Source organism: Calliphora vicina, chromosome 1 (genome assembly GCF_958450345.1).
Source record: "Calliphora vicina chromosome 1, idCalVici1.1, whole genome shotgun sequence".
Taxonomy (NCBI): Eukaryota; Metazoa; Arthropoda; class Insecta; order Diptera; family Calliphoridae; genus Calliphora; species Calliphora vicina.
This window is the reverse complement of record NC_088780.1, coordinates 122,738,774-122,756,551: the sequence shown is the minus strand read 5'-3', so window position 1 is coordinate 122,756,551 and position 17,778 is coordinate 122,738,774. Positions and strand designations below refer to the sequence as shown.

General features: G+C 27.6%; 1 protein-coding gene across 1 annotated transcript in view; it reads left to right on the top strand.

Moving 5' to 3' along the window:
• gukh (GUK-holder) overlaps positions 1-17,778 on the top strand; it is a 150,129-nt gene that overhangs the window by 104,959 nt on the left and 27,392 nt on the right. The window contains exons 2-3 of the mRNA XM_065515700.1: positions 2,883-3,277; positions 15,282-15,589. Of these exons, the coding sequence (XP_065371772.1) occupies positions 2,883-3,277; positions 15,282-15,589 (703 nt within the window). The remainder of the gene's footprint in view (positions 1-2,882; positions 3,278-15,281; positions 15,590-17,778) is intronic.

Genomic DNA, 17,778 nt, shown 5'->3' with positions numbered 1-17,778 from the left:
TACTATTACATTAAGGCTTAATTTTGTTTAAATATAATATTAAACTAAAGTACTGTTAACTTCTATACATAAAAGCTTAAACTCAAGATTTGCTGAACTGAGTTTAAACTAAAAGTCATTAACTTTGTTAAATGAAAAAGCGAAATTGAAATAAAACAAGTAAGAGATTTATATTCGGCTGTGCCGAATCTTATATACCCTTCACCAAATTATACTTCAAAATACAAATCTTAAATATTTTTAGGTAAACAAAATTAATTTTTTTTCGAAATATTTTAAATTTTTTTTTTAAATTTAAAAATTTTCTTTTTAAATTTTTTTTTTAAAATTTAAAAAAAATTTAAATTTTTTTTTAAAATTTAAATTTTTTTTTGGAGTAAAAAAAAATTCGGATTACTTTATAGGGTCGGAAAATTATATTGTGGCAATTACAAACGGAATGATAAACTTATATATACCCTTCTCACGAAGGTGAAGGGCATAAAAATGATTTGCTGAAAATTTGTTTAAATTATTTTTTCTCATCTATTTGTTCTAACTTAAGTTTAACTGGCCAGTGATGCTCAGTTAAATCTAGATAATTAACCATATGTAAAAAATTTAAATTTAAGCTAGGTTTAAATAAAGATTGTAGATCGTTTAAAATAATTATTATTACTAAGGTTTAAACTTAAAGTTTCATAGTTAAATTAAAAAAAACAATGCAATACGCATCATTATATATAATTTCACTTGCTAAGGAGGAAGAGGGTGGAGGCCACAATTCCATACAAAAATATTTAAAAATTTTAAAAATCTATTAAAAAATTACCAAATTTGTTTGTTATTGTGTTTTTAGCTTACAATTTAAAAACCATTTGCATTTATATTAAAAAATAACTCAAGATCATGAGAATATTCAACATGAACTTGTGTGATGTTTTATATAAATAAATATTTCTTAATTTATTTCCAAAAAAATAAAATTTCAATATACAATACACAGCTAGGAATTTGTATCTGGTTTTTGTTATAATAAATTACACCACACTATAAGCCATTATTTATTTTTTCTTAAAAAAAAAAAAAAACTTTGATATCTTCTAGGCAAAATTTGAAAAATAAATTTTATTATGGCAGCAATTGTTTTAATCATTTAGCAATATTGTTATTTCGTAAGAAACCAGCAAAAATAAAACTTGAATAAACAATTTTCCACATATTTACTATAAAACAGTCTGCCTTAAGCAAATAAATAGTATTTTAATTTAAATGGAAACAGAAAAAAAAAATAAATGAAATTATGAATGCAAAGTAATTTTAATTGCTTACCACCCTGCATTTTCAAGCGATGGTAATATCAAGTCATTTCAAGTGCAGGTAACATGAGGTAAACAACACAGTTATTTGAACTACAAAATAATAAAAAAAAGTGAATTGAAACTGAATAATTGCCAAAAGAATTGGATTGAGTTGAGTAGTTCATCATGCAGTGTTTGACATTTTGAAAATTTTTCTGAAATCTGCAGATTTTGACTAAAAATGATTATGTGTAACTTCGCTTACTTAACGGGTCCAGTAATTTATAATTTAGATTTTTTTTTATTTGAAATATGTGATAAAGTTTTTTTTATTTTATAAAATTAGTTTAAAGTTTTTTTAATTTTAAAATTTAGTTTGAAATGACATTTTTTGAAAGCCTTTCATATTCAACCCAATTATGAATACAAATTCCCCGGATGTTTTTTCCCTCTTTTCCTATTACGATTTTTACTTTTAAGTTTGTCTTAAACTTTTCTATTTTTTAAGATTTTCATGTTTTTGTAAGAAAGTACCAAATATTAAAAAGTACTAAAATTTTAAAGAAGTAGTAAATGTTAAATAGTACCAAAAACATAATTCAAATCGTTTTAAAGCTTACTTATCGTAAAAAATATTAATTTTCAAAAGTGGGCGTGGCTTAAATTTAAATATTACGATTTTTGGTTTTGAGTTTTTGTAAAAAACTACTGAATTTGCCAAATTAACAAATAAATTAACAAAGTATAAATTTTAAAATCTAAAATTTAAACTTAAGAAATTTGATTTTTACTTTTAATTTGTGCTAAAATTTTTTAAATAATTTTTTAAGATTTTCATGTTGTTTTTAATAAAAGTACTAAATATAAAAAAGTACTTAAAACATAACTAAATTTTCGTTAAAGCGTATTTAAACACAATTTGTGATACAAAATTGACATTTATAAATATAAACAGGCTCATTTTCCAAATTTTAAATGTGGGCGTATCTAAAATTTAAAAGGTTAGTGCGTGTTTTAAAACAACTTCTGATAAAATATGTGATAAAAATTGTAATTATAAAAAAATATGTACTAAATATTAAAAAGGTCTAAAAATATATATAAAATCTTTTAAAACATATTTAGAATCAACTTATGATAAAAATATAATCAAAAATCACTTTTAAAATGATATGCTGCGTATATTTTCTCAACATAATGCCATATTACTGCCTAAATTCTAACATGCCTTCAAAAACTACACTCTGTCTAGATCAGTTATTACTACTATTATTGTAATTAGCTGAAACAAAGCAAAAAAACTGAACGCTAAAAATAAATTTTTACATTCTCAAGCAATTTATAGACAAACAAATGAGTCATTAAAATCGTAAAGATACAAATTATTAAAACAGAAATGGCAAATACACGACACGTTACACACAGTCACTCACTCACACGCAACATAATTGACTCTAATAGCCTGGGATGTCATAAAGTAACAACAAAAAAAAACACAAACTATACAATTCCTTTACAACTTTTTTTTATCTTTTCCTTTTCTTTTACATATTGATTAATCAAAAATTAATTTTTTATTTTCATTTATTTTGTTTTTTGCAGCGGAAAGCGACCTTTTAACATTCGCACAGCGTAAACAACATTATGACTGTGACAAGTCATATATAAAGGAACTCTTTACTGCCGATACCCGACCACGTAGTGTACGTGCTCTTTATGAAGATGCCGGTAAAGTGACACCACCTCCAACAACCTCAACGTCTACGGCACAGTCATCGGCGGCTGGCTCCCCCATACAATTTGCATCCGGTCATGTTTTAGGTGATGGCAGCAGTAGTAACGATGGCATGCTCGATATGACCAATGCTGGTGGCATAAATCATCATCATCATCTGGCTGCTGGCAGCGATGATCTGTTGTTGTGCTCATCGGCATTCGGTGTAAATACAAATCGTCAGATGTGTAAACGTATAGATGCTGAAATCGAAATAAGATTGGTAAGTCAAGTGGTAGTTAATGTTAAAGTATTAATTGAATATATATTACCTCTGTGGGGTTTTAATAAAGAGGTATTAAATATAGAATTGGGTAAAACTGTTAAAATGTTGTTAAGTATTTAGAGTTATGTATGTCATATGTTCCTATTTTAAAAAGATTAATTTGTTGATATTTATTTTTTTTTTAATTTTCCACCTTTAACATCACACCCTGTTTTTGTTCTAATGTGAAATACTTAGATTTCAACATATATGGCAATAACACGTCAAAATATCTAGTTTATTGGGCTTAACTTACAAATGATAGACATTCAATTTAATTTACAGTAATATACAAAAGTTAATTTACACTTTGGTAAAAGTTTTAAAACGTGATTAGCCAGACAGCAATTATTACAATTGATTAGATTTGATCTCAAAGTGACAGTGATTTTTAGAGTTTCTGATCATGTCAAAACCGAAACTTCACCAAATTATACTTTAACCCTTCACTAAATTATACTTTAAAATAAAATTTTTAAATATTTTTAGATAAACATTTTTTTTGACCCATTTTGACATATATAGCCTTATATACATCGTTGCAATGGACTTTGAAATATCTATCATTGGATCCCGGTTTTTCCTTATATCTCCCCCATTTATGAACCGATTTTGTCGATAGCAACCGAGCCAGAAGAATTCCCGATATATTGATGTATGAATCATGTATATAAGATATTTGGTGGCTACGGAAAGTTGATTTCAACATACAGACGGACATGGCTATATCGACTTCGCTATCTATAACGATCTAGAATACAAATGAAAAATGTAGAAATTACAAACGGAATGACAAACTTATATTGCCACTCATGGCGAAGGGTATAAAAATGGGATTATTGAATTTTAATTTTTTTTCACTAAATATTAAAAAAAATAAATTTTAAAATTAAAAAAAAAAATTAAAAAACAACTGGAAAAAAAATTTAAATTTTGTTTACATAAAAATATTTAAAATATTTATTTTAAAGTATAATTTGGTGAAGGGTATATAAGATTCGGCACAGCCGAATATAGCTCTCTTACTTGTTTTTCTCTACCTTCGCGAGATTTGTGTTTTACTCTCTCATTAACTTAATGTTTGGATTCGCCTTCTGTAAATCGTTACGGAAAACTCTTGCCCTGAGTGTAAAAACTATTGTATGTAGAAAAATAGTGGCGACATGAATTCTACAACTTTTCTATAAAAAAACAAATATGAAAACTTTGTCGTCCTGAATGCGACAATTTTTATATGGAAAAATTATCCAGAGATGAAAACAACAATACGACAACTCTACTATAGACAAATAGCGGCGACATGAATTCGACAACATTTCTATAGACAAATTCTCGCGAAATGAATACGACATATTTTCTATAGAAAAGTAATTAAAATAAAATTTGTCTATAGAAAAGTTGTGTTAAAAATTTGTCACATTCATGACACAAGAAGTTTTCTATAGAAAAATTGTTGAATTAAATTTTGAAAATGAAAACATTTCAAGAGAGAAATTTACGCGACACGAAAAAAAATTACTCGAAATGAATGTGACATCTATTGTATAGAACTTTCTATATTATCTATGTAAACTGAAAAAAAGTCGTGACATGAATGCGACATGTTTTTATTTTTCTGGAGACCATAACAGTGAGTTTGAAAGGTCCGGTTTCCTATATAAAGGTATAGATCAGATTTCAGTTCTTTGCTGAGTCAAAAATGGGCTTGCCTTTAATTTATAATAATTTAATTTTTTTTCTGGGATACTTTTCATTTGCACTGTATGTACAAATATCATGTGTATGCTTTGATTTCTACTCTATAACTGGTATTTAACGGTGTTTTTTTCAATTTCTTTTTACTCTTCATGTATCCGTGTGTGCATTGAAAATGCAGGTATGGGTGTGTGACTCCGTTATCTGTGCAAAAAACCATAATTTTCCATTTAACAAGTTTTTCAATTTAGCTGTTTTGTCGTGTGTTTATTCTCTGCTGACCAACCGACCGACCAATACATAGTATAAATTTGGTATCATTTAAACAATAGCGGTATTCACAATGTTGTGCAAATGGTCTTGCATTGTATTTTTACTTTACACTAACAAAATATACAGAAATACACCACTGCATGAATTTTCAATACAAATACACAAGATTGTGAATACCGCTAATATTTTTCCATGTGGCAAAATGAGCTAATAAACAAAAAAAGAAATTCAACAAAAATTATCACTTTATGATAACAGGTATTTAAACTTTTCAGACATGATTTAGTGAAAAACATTTTTAATAATTGGTTTGCTAACAAACATGCTTGTTTTCACACAATACTCATTTTTGTATTATGAGGAAATTATTTGCAAAACATTTGCAAATAGCATGACATTTATGAGGCACCCAGTCGTGTGTGAAATAAGGATCAAGCGGAATTATGAAATTTGGAAATTTTGTGTCTGCTTTTGTTGTTCAAAATGTTTCTAAAGAAATTAATTTAAATAATTAAACAGGAACAAGGATAGTCTCTTTGATTTAAATTCAAAATTTAAATTTCAACAAAGTTTTCAAAATCTAATTAGAATTACTAAATTGAAAAATAAAAATTTCGTGGCTAAAAGTACGTTCACATTGATAAAATATTAGACGAAAAAGGCGTAAACACTAAAAAAATATAATTTTCATTCCACTAAACCAATATTTATTTTAATTACCATGCTTCAGTTAAGAATTTTATATGTCTACATATATATTTTCAAATAAGAAAGAATTTAAAGTAGTGGTTACGTTTTGCTCGTCAAATATTTCATCAATGTGAACGTACCTTTACTGTTTCACTTTGTAATTAGATTCTAAACAACTTACGAGTAGAAATTATTTAATGCTTGAATAAGTGCAAGTAAAAGGCCACTGAAAGTAATTAAGAGGTGATTCAAAATAATGTAGATATTTATTTAAATTTATACAATCTCAACGTAACAGCTCTAAACAGAGCTAAAGTACAACACTAAGTACTTGTTATCTTACTATGATTTGAAAAGTATTACAAATTCTTGGTGTTACTTAGTTGCTGTTGAACAAACACAGTAGAGTGAAGTTTTCTTTCTACACCAAAAGATCTGGTGTGCTGATGCTGCTGAGTGAGTGACTCTTTAAGGCTGTTGTAAGAAAGAAGCTGAAATTTTTTTTCTCATTCTTCTATTTGGTTTTGTTTTACTAATCTTTAGAGTCATAAATATTAAGCTGAACTACAAGTTTCTTTCCAAGCACATACTACGTAGATACTATGATGAGTACTAGAACGTGTGCATAAATATGTATGTATGTAGATATGTATTTATATTGTGTGCGACCAAAGTTGTTGGCAAAGTTCGTAGAATTAATGTGTGGTCACAAATAATGACGACAACAACCACGACAACTCCACTAAAGAAACAATAATTTTGTTTAGCAGCATTGTACAATAGTCTTAGTACGGTATTTTACATGATTACACTGACAAATCTTTAATTTTTATTATTTTTATAGATAAACTACTTTTATACATATAGAAAAAGTCGCGAGTCCTGAATGGGACAACTTTTCTCTACAAAAAGTCGATAGTCCTGAATGGGACAACTTTTCTATAGAAAAAGTCGCGAGTCCTGAATGGGACAACTTTTCTATAGAAAAAGTCGCGAGTCCTGAATGGGACAACTTTTCTATAGAAAATGTCGCGAGTCCTGAATGGGATAATTTATGTAAAGAAAAAGTCGTCTTGAATGTGACAACTTTTTTCATGGAAAAAGTCGTCCTGAATGCGACAACTTTTTTAATAGAAAAAGTCGTCCTGAATGCGGCAAGTTTTTCTATAGAAAAAGTCGTATTGAGTGCGACAAATTTTTCTATAGAAAAAGTCGTCCTGAATGCAACAAACTTTTCTATAAAAAAAGTCGACCTTGTCTTTAGACACGAATAGAAAACTGTATTAGATGTGGCATTCGTCTAAACTAATTTCTCACAGTGCATTGGAATGTTAAATACAACTCAATGATTTTACTCCTTTAGGGATCTGTTCATAAAGGCAACCTAGACAACTGACTCAGAAATGTTTGTATGAAAACAAGAAAACAAAATAATGGTTTGTTTGCATGGTTGACTCTGACTGACTGACGGACAGTCTGGTCTGTATGTTTTACTTGGTCAGGCGACATTTTACTTTAGAGTCTCCAAAGGCAACTTTGCAAACAAACGTATGGGAGGTACATAAATACGTTTCTTACGATAGACAAATACTAAGTAATGGCTCAAGCAAATATTACTAACTACTCACTCACTCGTAGCAACGAGTACAAAAATTGTTAAGCTTTAGGCTTACTTTTTTCAGCTGTTATTTCATTATTGTTTACCAAAGTGACACAAACCAGATCAGCCTTGAAAAACCGATGGTGGAGTAAAAACCACAAATATTTCTGTTTAAGTATGATTTTTGTGCTGTTATTAATTGCGTTCACAAAATATGTGTAAAAATTCTTTACGAAAATTACATGATCTTTATAAAGCAGTATGAGTTCTTCGAATAAGTACTTTAAAATATATCACGTTGAAATTTTATTATTTCCATGTGTTCCACACAATATTTCTAAAATTTTTAAAATTAATTGTTTCTTGGTAAGTGTGGAGTAAGAGGGGGCGAGTGTTGGTTTGTTGTGTTGCAACACTGCATTAAAGTAATTATCAGGAGTGTGGCAAGGCTGTGGGAGAATAAATGGTTTTGACAGAAGGAATAAATGTGGCCAGATTTATTTAATAGATTGTGGTGTATAAATACAAATAAAAACATGCTGGAAATGAAAACGATAAATATTTTAATCCTGTTTAAATATTAACAATAAATTTTTGCATTCAAAAATGTTAATAATTATTCGTTAATTTTGTTCATTAATGCAACTTTAGAAAAAGTTTTGCTTTTTTATTTTTTTTGAGAAAATCTTTGTTCAAATTTTGTGCAAGTATTTTGAATAGAAAAAAAAAATGTTTCCAATTTTTTTTTTCTATAAAAAAAGTTTTGCGTAATTTTTTCCTATAAAAAGGATATTCTCAAATTCTGAAATTTTTTAATATAGAAAAAGATTTGCGCAAATTTTTTTAAAGGAAAAACTTTTGCTTAGATTGTGTAAATTGCTCAGATTATGCAAATATTGTCCAAATTCTGTAAATTTTGCTCAAATTTTAAAAATTTTGTTCAAATTTGTTTCTCATATTGTGCAATTATTGCTCAAATTCTGTAAATTACGCTTAAATTGTAAAATTTGTTTGGGAAATTGTGGTCAAATTGTGCAAATGTGGTTTAAATTTTGTAAATTTCGTTTAAAGTTTTGTTCAAATTGTGCAAATATTGTTCAAATTATGTAAATTTTTATCAAATCGTACAAATGTTGTTCAAATTATGATAACTTTATTTAGGTTGTGCATATATTGTAAATATTTTGTTAAAATTGTGCAAACTTTTTGCTTAGATTTTTCAAAAAAAATTTTAATTTTGTAAATTTTTCTCAAATGGTATAAAAGGTATTCAAATTGTGCACTTTTGTTTAGATTGTGAAAGTATTGTTAAAATTCTGTAAATGTTGCTCATATTGTAAATTTTTTATTTTAAATTTTTCAAACTTATTGCTCTAATTGTACAAATCTTATTCAAATTGTGCAAAATATTTGCTTAGATTGTACAAATATTGTTCAAATTGTGCAAATTTTGGTCAAATTGTGTAAATTGTAAAAATTTTGTTCAAATCTTTTTGCTTACATTGTGTAACTATTGTTCAAATTGTGTAAATTTTGGTCTAATTGTAAAAATTTAATTCAAATTGGGCAAACTTTGCTCGAACTGTGCAAATTTTACACACGAAAATTTAAAATTGTAAACCAAATGTACAAATTCTGACTGTTTTAATTAAATTGTGCTCATTTTTCTGTAGATACATTTGTTCTGTGGCCAAAATTGCTGCCTGAATGACTTAATTATATAGTAATAAAGTTATTTATTTACACTTGTACGAACATAAAATTAGTTTATTTATGTTGCATTCCACTCAATCTTTTAATTAATTGGCCTAGTTTGTTAATATTTATCTCCATAATATTTTATTTTAGCATTCCAGTTCTTTGAAATTGTGTTGCACTAATAAAGTAAATTAAAATTTTAATTCTTTCACTGCATTACAACCAACATTTGTGGTTTTATGCAACAAAATCTTCTTGGCTTTAATATGGAAATCTTTGGAGAATATACTTTAAAGCAGACCTAAACAGGCAGACGACAAAGAATGACGACAGTTTGTGTAAAATAAAATTGTATTTGTCTAATGTATTTGATAACAAAAGTCCATAAAAACTAAATACTATAATTAAAATATAAAATTTATATTAAACGTGTAAGTAAGTGTAAGGCAACTGTTTGGTAAAGGAAGGCAGACAGCAGACTTGTACTCGTATGCGATTTGGCCATAAATGACTGAATGTGGTTAAACGCTAAAAGCCATTCAATAAATTTGTTAGTAACAAACAGTTATTGGCTTTTAGCAAAAACAAAAAAAAAAAATAGTTGTAGTTCTACTTTAGCTGGGGCTGGGATCTTTTCTATTTGAGTCTAAAGACAAAGTTGTAATATTGTTTCTATTAAAAAATTTGTTAGTTGGCTGGTTTGTTTGTGTTTATTGTTAATATTGTTGGATTTTGTTATTCTTATGAGTCTTTCAGAGCCCCATACATGGTTCTATTTTATATATGTTATCAATAACCAATGTTATTTGTAAGAGTATAAAATGATTACACCAGCTAGTTTTGTTTTATTAAAAAAAAAATATTTATAATCCTTGTTTATTATTTTATATGCGGTTTAAAGCTTGCTTTTACTGTACTATTAAAATAAATAAAATTCTTTTTTAATCCTTAAATTATACAAAAAAAATATACATTGTGTTGTATTTTTAGTTTCCCTAATAACATGCAATAATTCCTTAAGGATATTGCAGCCAATTTGTATGCTATAGTTTTTGTTTTCGATGTGTTTTTATTTTTTTTTGCTGGTTTATAGGGATTTATGGTTTTATTTCTTCTTTTAACTTGCAAATATTTGTTTCGTTACTTTTTTAATAGCTAAGGGACATTGTTGCTCCAAAATGTATGCTTTATACATTATACGCTGTGCTGATTAAAATTTTGTAAATTTAAAATTTACATTATGACATTTTTACATTTTTTTTGTTTTTTTAATACAAATGTAATAAGTCTTAATCGATTTATACATTTACACCCGGCTAATGTCAACAAATATTGAGCATATTTCCGAAATATCCCGTAAATGTATGCTTTATAATGTTGTTTTTTGTCATCTTTTTCATAAAATAGCTTATTTTAAATCCATATTTTTATATCCGTTATTCTCTATCCATGTAATACATATGAAAACATGTAACGGCAAATAACTGCAAAAACATTTGTTAAGTTTACCACAACCAGAACAACAGCAACAACATTTATCTGTAAATGTATTCCCTCGGCAGCCAAACCAATATGATGACGTTCAGCATTTTCCATAAAAAAAAGAAAACTGACTAACTCACTCAAAGGAGCAACATAGATATTGTAATTTTTTTATGTTACAAAACAGCAGACGATGACGACAACGACGACAGCAACACCATCAAATAAACTCGTTAAAAAGCCAACTATGGAAATGATTCTGGTTTTGAATTTGTTTCATTTTTTTTTTGGTGTAAAATGAACGCGAATGTGTAGTTACTATATGCTACACGATGCAGATTTTGTTCGTTTGCTACGTGCGTCTGGGCCACTTTAATATAATTTTACTTTAGAGCAACGAATGGCGACATTTATGGTTAAATTTTTTTTCCCTCAATTTTGTAAATTTAATTTTTTTTACTTTCTTTGTTAATGTGAAATTGCATTCAGAATATGCAGACGTATGTAGCAACTGAAAATAATCGTAATAATAATTAATGAATGAATTCTTAATATAGAATTTCATTTTATTACCTTCGTTAAGTGATATAAATGTCTGAATCAATTAGTGTGTGTTTTTTTTGCAAAATGTATTAGCTTTGTGAAAACGAGGAATGTTTAAAAAGTATTAAAGATTTTGCACAAAAACCGTTTTAAAAATTGTAAAATATTTCTATTGAACAACTTTCTGCAAACATTTTCTAGGTCAAATTGGTGCAAACATATTCTATAGAAAAACCTTAAACCAAGAATGTTTAAAAAGAATTACACAAACCTCGTATTAAAAATTTTTTTCTAACTCAAATTTGTGCAATTTTTTTATTTATAAAAAAAATTTCTATAAAAAACAGTTGTTCAAATTTGTGCAAAATTATTTCTATAGAAAAACTTTTGTTGAACATTTTTCTAAAATTTTACTATAGCTCAAATTTGTGCAAATTTTTCTAAAGAAATAATTTTGCTATAGAAAAAAACTTTTGCTCAAATTTATTCAAAATTTTTATATAGAAAAAGTTTTGCTCAAATTTATGCACAACTAGTTGACCGCCCCGGCTTCGCCCGGTAGCATTTACTAATGTTAGTTCTTCACCTGCCTGTTCTTATTTATTTGCAAATAAAATATATAAATTTGTACTGCATATTCTAGGGAGCTTTTTTATTACAGTTTACTGGACTCTCACGTGATGCCATTACATACATGGACCATTTCATTTTTATATACATATATAGATTATTCGGTACAAAAACTGACTCAAATTTGTGCACAGTTATTTTCTTAAATTTGTGATAATTTTATTTGTGCGAATTTTTCTTTAGAAAAGTATTTGCTTATAAATGTGCCAATTTTTCTAAAGAAAACAACTGTGGCAACTTTTCCATAGCAAGATTTACACCAATAGCGGCAACTTTTCCATAAAACCAGTTACTCCATTTTTAACTACTTTTCATTGATGTCAACATTTCCATAGAATATGGTGCACCTATTTTGAAAAGGTTGCTTTAATTGTGTCAACTTTTCTGTAGAAAAAGATGCTTTGTTTGTGCCAAATTTTCTATAAAAAGAATTGCTTCTATTTTGAAAGAGTTGTTGCTATTGTGACAACTTTTATACAGAATTGTTTGTTTGCTTCATTCTTCAAATTGAATATTAAAATTGTCTCAACTTTCTGCAACTGCGTCAACTTTTCTGTTGAAAACGTCGTTGCTTGAATTGTATCTACTTTTCTATAGAAAAAGTTGCTTCAATAATGTCAACGAGAAAATTTTGAAAGAGTTTTTGATATTGTGTCATATTTTCTATAGAAAATGTTGCTTCAATTGTAAAAACTTGTGTAAGAAAATGTGTAATTTTTACAATTAGGCAATTATTATATTATGGAAAAAGTATGCTATAGAAAAATATTGTAGCATACCTTCAGGCTACTACATATATAAATAGGAAAATGGATTAAAATTTAAAGCTGCTAAATTACTTTGCTCTTCTGGATATAATGCTTAAAAACTCTCAACAAATCCCTGTAACGAATCCAATTAAAAATCAACATTTATTATTCCTTCATTAAACACACTAGCACACATTCAATGGAATTTTCTTAAACTTGTCTGCTATTTATTAGTTTCTGTTTATTTGCTACACATATCATTTAAAACCCCAAAACAAAAACCACAATGTAACCCAATTTTTTGTTTATAAATGCCCATGAATTTGTGCTTTCGTCCATAAAAACAACCATATGCTGGCTGGTTGGTGCTAGTGCTGCTATGGAACCGGTATTTGGCATGTAATCACTTTGTATTTTTTCCAAACAATTGCCTCTAATAAGCTTAAACAACAAAAATATGTGGCTGTCAGTAGTACATACTATAGTTATATTTTAACTTTAACTTTAACAAAGTTAAAGTTTATTTTTTATTATTATTATTTTGTGCACATATTGTAACGAACAAAAATTGTTGTATTTTATTTGAGTATTTTATAAATTTTTATACATACGAGAGTACATTTACAATTTTAATTAAACTGAAAGGATTTTTCAATCAATTGTTATTGTTTCCTTTGTTTTTTATGTATTTATTTAGTTTGGTTGTCTTTATGATATTTTTTGGTAGCAAACAAAATACTAAGAGGATTAAAAATCATATATGAAATCAACAGAAACGTAGAAAAGAAATAAACTACAATTAAGGAGGAACATTTTTAGTACTAACGGATAGTGGGCCTAAAAGTATGCAACACTTTATAAAACTTTAGTGAAATGAGAAAATTTAAAAGATTTACTAAAGGTACGTTCACATTGATCAAATATTTGACAAAAAAAATCGATATTTTTCATTCCATTTATTTTAATAAACATGCTTCAGCTTAGAAAATATCACAATATAAGATCATTATTATATTTTTTGTCGGTATTATATGACTTTTATTAGAGCCAATAACGAGAATTGATAATAGTGGTTACGTTTATTTTTTTGGAAAATATTTGATCAATATGAATGTACAAAATTTGTTGATATATTTCATTATTGTCTTCTGAATCATACACTCCACCATTATTCTCACAATTGATCCTCCCCATCGTTAAAATACAAATCGATTTTTATTCAAAAGAAAATTTATTAATTTCTATAATTAAAAAATTGCTTTAGTGTAGGCCCAGTAGATTTTAACTCCAAATTATTATAGTTTAGTTTTTTCTTCTATTTTTTAATTTATTTTATTTTCATTGTGCGGCGAGTTTTGCGTGAGGAAGTGCCATTTTATTTGTCGGTGGCACAACATATATTTTACTAAATATTCGTGCTTAAATGGTTTTTATTTGCGTTGAAATGCTTAAAGGCATTTTTAGCGTTTTTTTTTCAGTTTTATTGTTATTTTTTTTTAATAAAGTTTCACTTTATTTGAATGGTCAGCAGTGAAGTTGTTGATGATGACGATGTTGATGCAGTCAGATACTCAAGTGTTGGTTATTTCAAAAGTGATGATGAAATGTTATGAGTCAGTTGGTTAAAAAAACTTTTGGGTTCAACTCTTTTCAGTGTAATAAAACATGTCTATTAAGTTTAGCCTACATTGTGGCTAAAATATTTATGTTTAAATGTGGCATAGTTTAAGGCTGTTTTCTTGTTTTAACAGTTTTTGCTGTAAAAGAGGAATGAAACAAATGTCTGCGTGATTTTGTTGGGAACTTAAAATTTAAGATGATCTCACATTTTTACTAGGTCAGATTAAGGAAACAATTATTTTAAGACAATTTTTTTTAGAAAAAGTTACTCAGATTGTAGAAACTTTGATATAGCAGTACCGAAACAACAAATAAGAGATCTATATTCGGCTGTGCCGAATCTTATATACCCTTCACCAAATTATACTTCAAAATAAAAATTTTAAAAATTTTTAGGTAAACGAAATTTATTTTTTTAATTTTTTGGAAAAAAAAAATTTAGAATTGTTTTTTTAATTTTTTTAAAATTTTTTTTTCAAGTTTTAAAAATTTTTAGGTAAACGAAATTTTTTTAATTTTTTGGAAAAAAAAATTTAGAATTGTTATCCTGGGTTTTTCATTATATCTCAGCCATTTGTGGACCGAATTTCTCGAGCCGGAAGAATTCCGGAGATATTGATGTATGAATCGTGTTTGTAAGTTAATTGGGGTTTTCGGAAAGTTGATTTCAACAGACAGACGCACATGGCTTAATCGACTCCGCTATCTATAAGGGTCGGAAAATTATATTGTGGAAATTACAAATGGAATGACAAACTTATATAAACCCTTCTCACGAATGTGAAGGGTATAATTATACAGACTGCATCAAATTTTATATAGAAAAAGTAGCTAATGTAAAAATAAGCTGTAAGAAAATTTTTCTATAGAAAATGTTTATTATCTTGTGACAACTTTTCTATTTAGCAGTAAGAATGTACAGTAAATGATATTATCAATTTATAATTTATTAATTTTAATTTCTCTTTCCTTTTTTTTATAGCCCGCCGCCATTGAAGATTTACGCAAATGGACCTCTTCGGAGGCCCTGGGTGATGTAACCGTTACACCCGATTGTATGCACCATGTCGATACTTCGATCAGTACCTCGGTGTGTATTGGCGATAATGGAATTTTAACACCAGCCCTTTCTCCGTCCGTTCTATCAGCTGATGCTGTAGATGCATTATATTCCATTAATGTTAGTAACACTATAGATAACAGTCAAATTCCTAATGATATCAATAAAGATGTGCCTTTAAATCATCGACTGCCCTCACCCGAAGAACAATGTAAAATTATAGCATTAAGGTAAGTTTGTTTATTTTTTACTATATTACATACAAATTTACATATTTCGAGAAAAAAAAAGTAGTCAACCATGAACATGATTTTGTCATAAAACTTTATATTTATAATAAACTTTAGCATGATTTATATAGGAGTACACAAAAAAAACTATTAATTTTAAACGAAATTGCCTCTCCAGAGTTTGGGCGATATGTTGTGGCAAATCACTTCAAACTAATTTGCATACAGGCCCTTTAAAATGTTGTTGTTGTAGTTGTTTTTGTTTTATTTTACATAAAAACCTGGTATATTTCATACATGGCTTTTATGTAAATTTGTTTAATTTTTTATTTTTTAAATTGTTATTTATTTATTTACCAAAGTATTCAAGCATGTTAATTTGTGGTTTTCATAGAAAAAAAAGTTACAACTCATTTATTTTTTTGTTCCAATTTGTATGTATTTTTAAAAATCATAAATTTTTTCAAGTGTATGTCTAAAGGTTTGGCTTACTTACCTCCACTACCTCTTTTATTTAAAACACAACACAAACGGCAGCGGCTTTTTTGGATGTAAAAGAAAGACACATTGATAGAGTTGTATTTGATACGTTTTATTATCAAAAACTAATTTGAAATTCCGCTGGAAATCAGTGTAATCATACAAATGTTCTTTCTATACTTTTTTACACAGTAGATCAAAAGGCGCGGTTTCAGCTTATAAAACCAATAAATAGGTTTTCTTATTTTTTGTGGTAACATTCTTAATTTTTATTTTATGAAACTAAATGGTTTTGGTTAGAAAACTTATTACATTAAAGAAAACTATAAAATCAAAGCTAGAACAACAAACTACTCGTATATGTGGTAATAGCAATACAAAATAAAATAAAAAACATTACAATAACCAACAACGTTTTTTTTTCAAGGTGTTATAGAAACAAACAAAAAAAATCAAGAGAAAAGAAAAAGCCTAAAGGAAGATTGTTTTTGTAAGTGTTATTTTTGTTATTTTGAAGTTCTTTTTAATACATAGTTGTTATTGCTGTCTGTTAGTTAATGGTGTTCTTGCTGTTGTTGTCAGTTAAGTTAACCTTTAAGGTTAATTGCATTCTTAGGCATTATTATTATTACCTAACCAAATCCCATGGTTGCATTATATAGTACAACTATTTATTACTACTATTTGCAAACAGAATAATACATGTGTGTGTTGGTTTATAGCAGGGATGGAAAAGTTGACACGATCGTATTTTTTTTGTTACTATTTCATTTTCGCGACTCATTTGAAACTTTTAAACAATTTTCAGTATTTTATTCATTATGCCACGTCGGAAACTTATGTGTGACACTGCACTATGCGGTTTACGCCACGTCGGACACATATGTCCGACACCACTGTTATTCTCTCTAGCCATGTCAGACAATAGTGCTGGATTTTAAGAATTTTTACGATGTTGTCGATCTTCACATTCTTCATCACTTTCTGAACTTGTACTGAGTATTTTTTCTAACTCAGTATCCCATAAAAAATTCGTTTTCGCCATTTCGTAAGACCCTCTTATTTATAAAAAAAATCTGTTTCTAAGCAGTACATATTACTGACAGTAGCCTAAATTCCAATATTGACGTTTTCGAAGAGATTACGCAAATAAAATGCTGTGGCCCGCAGCATCTTATTTGCTGAAAGTGCCTTGGCAGTCAATGTGTTAACAGGGCAAATTTATGCATTCCTATAGACTTGGAATGATTTTCTGCTATAGCTATACTTTTTTTTATAGAAAAGTTTGTGTATAACTATATTTTTTGTTGAAAATCCTGAGTATAACAGTATTTTCTATAGAATATTTCGAGTATAACAGTATTTTCTATAGAAAATCTTATGTATAACAGGCTTTTCTATAGAAAAGCGTGTGTATAACAGGATTTTCTTGTATATAACATTATTTTCTATAGAAAATCTTGTGTATAACAGTATTTTCTATAGAAAATCTTGTGTATGTCCTATGATTTTCTGCTATAGCTATAAATTTTTTATAACAAATCTTGATTATAACAGTATTTTCTATTGAATAGTTTGTGTATAACAGTATTTTATAGAATATCTTGTGTATAACAGTATTTTCTATAAAAAATCTTATATATAACAGGCTTTTCTATAGAAAACCGTGTGTATAACAGGATTTTCCTGCATATAACATTATTTTCTAT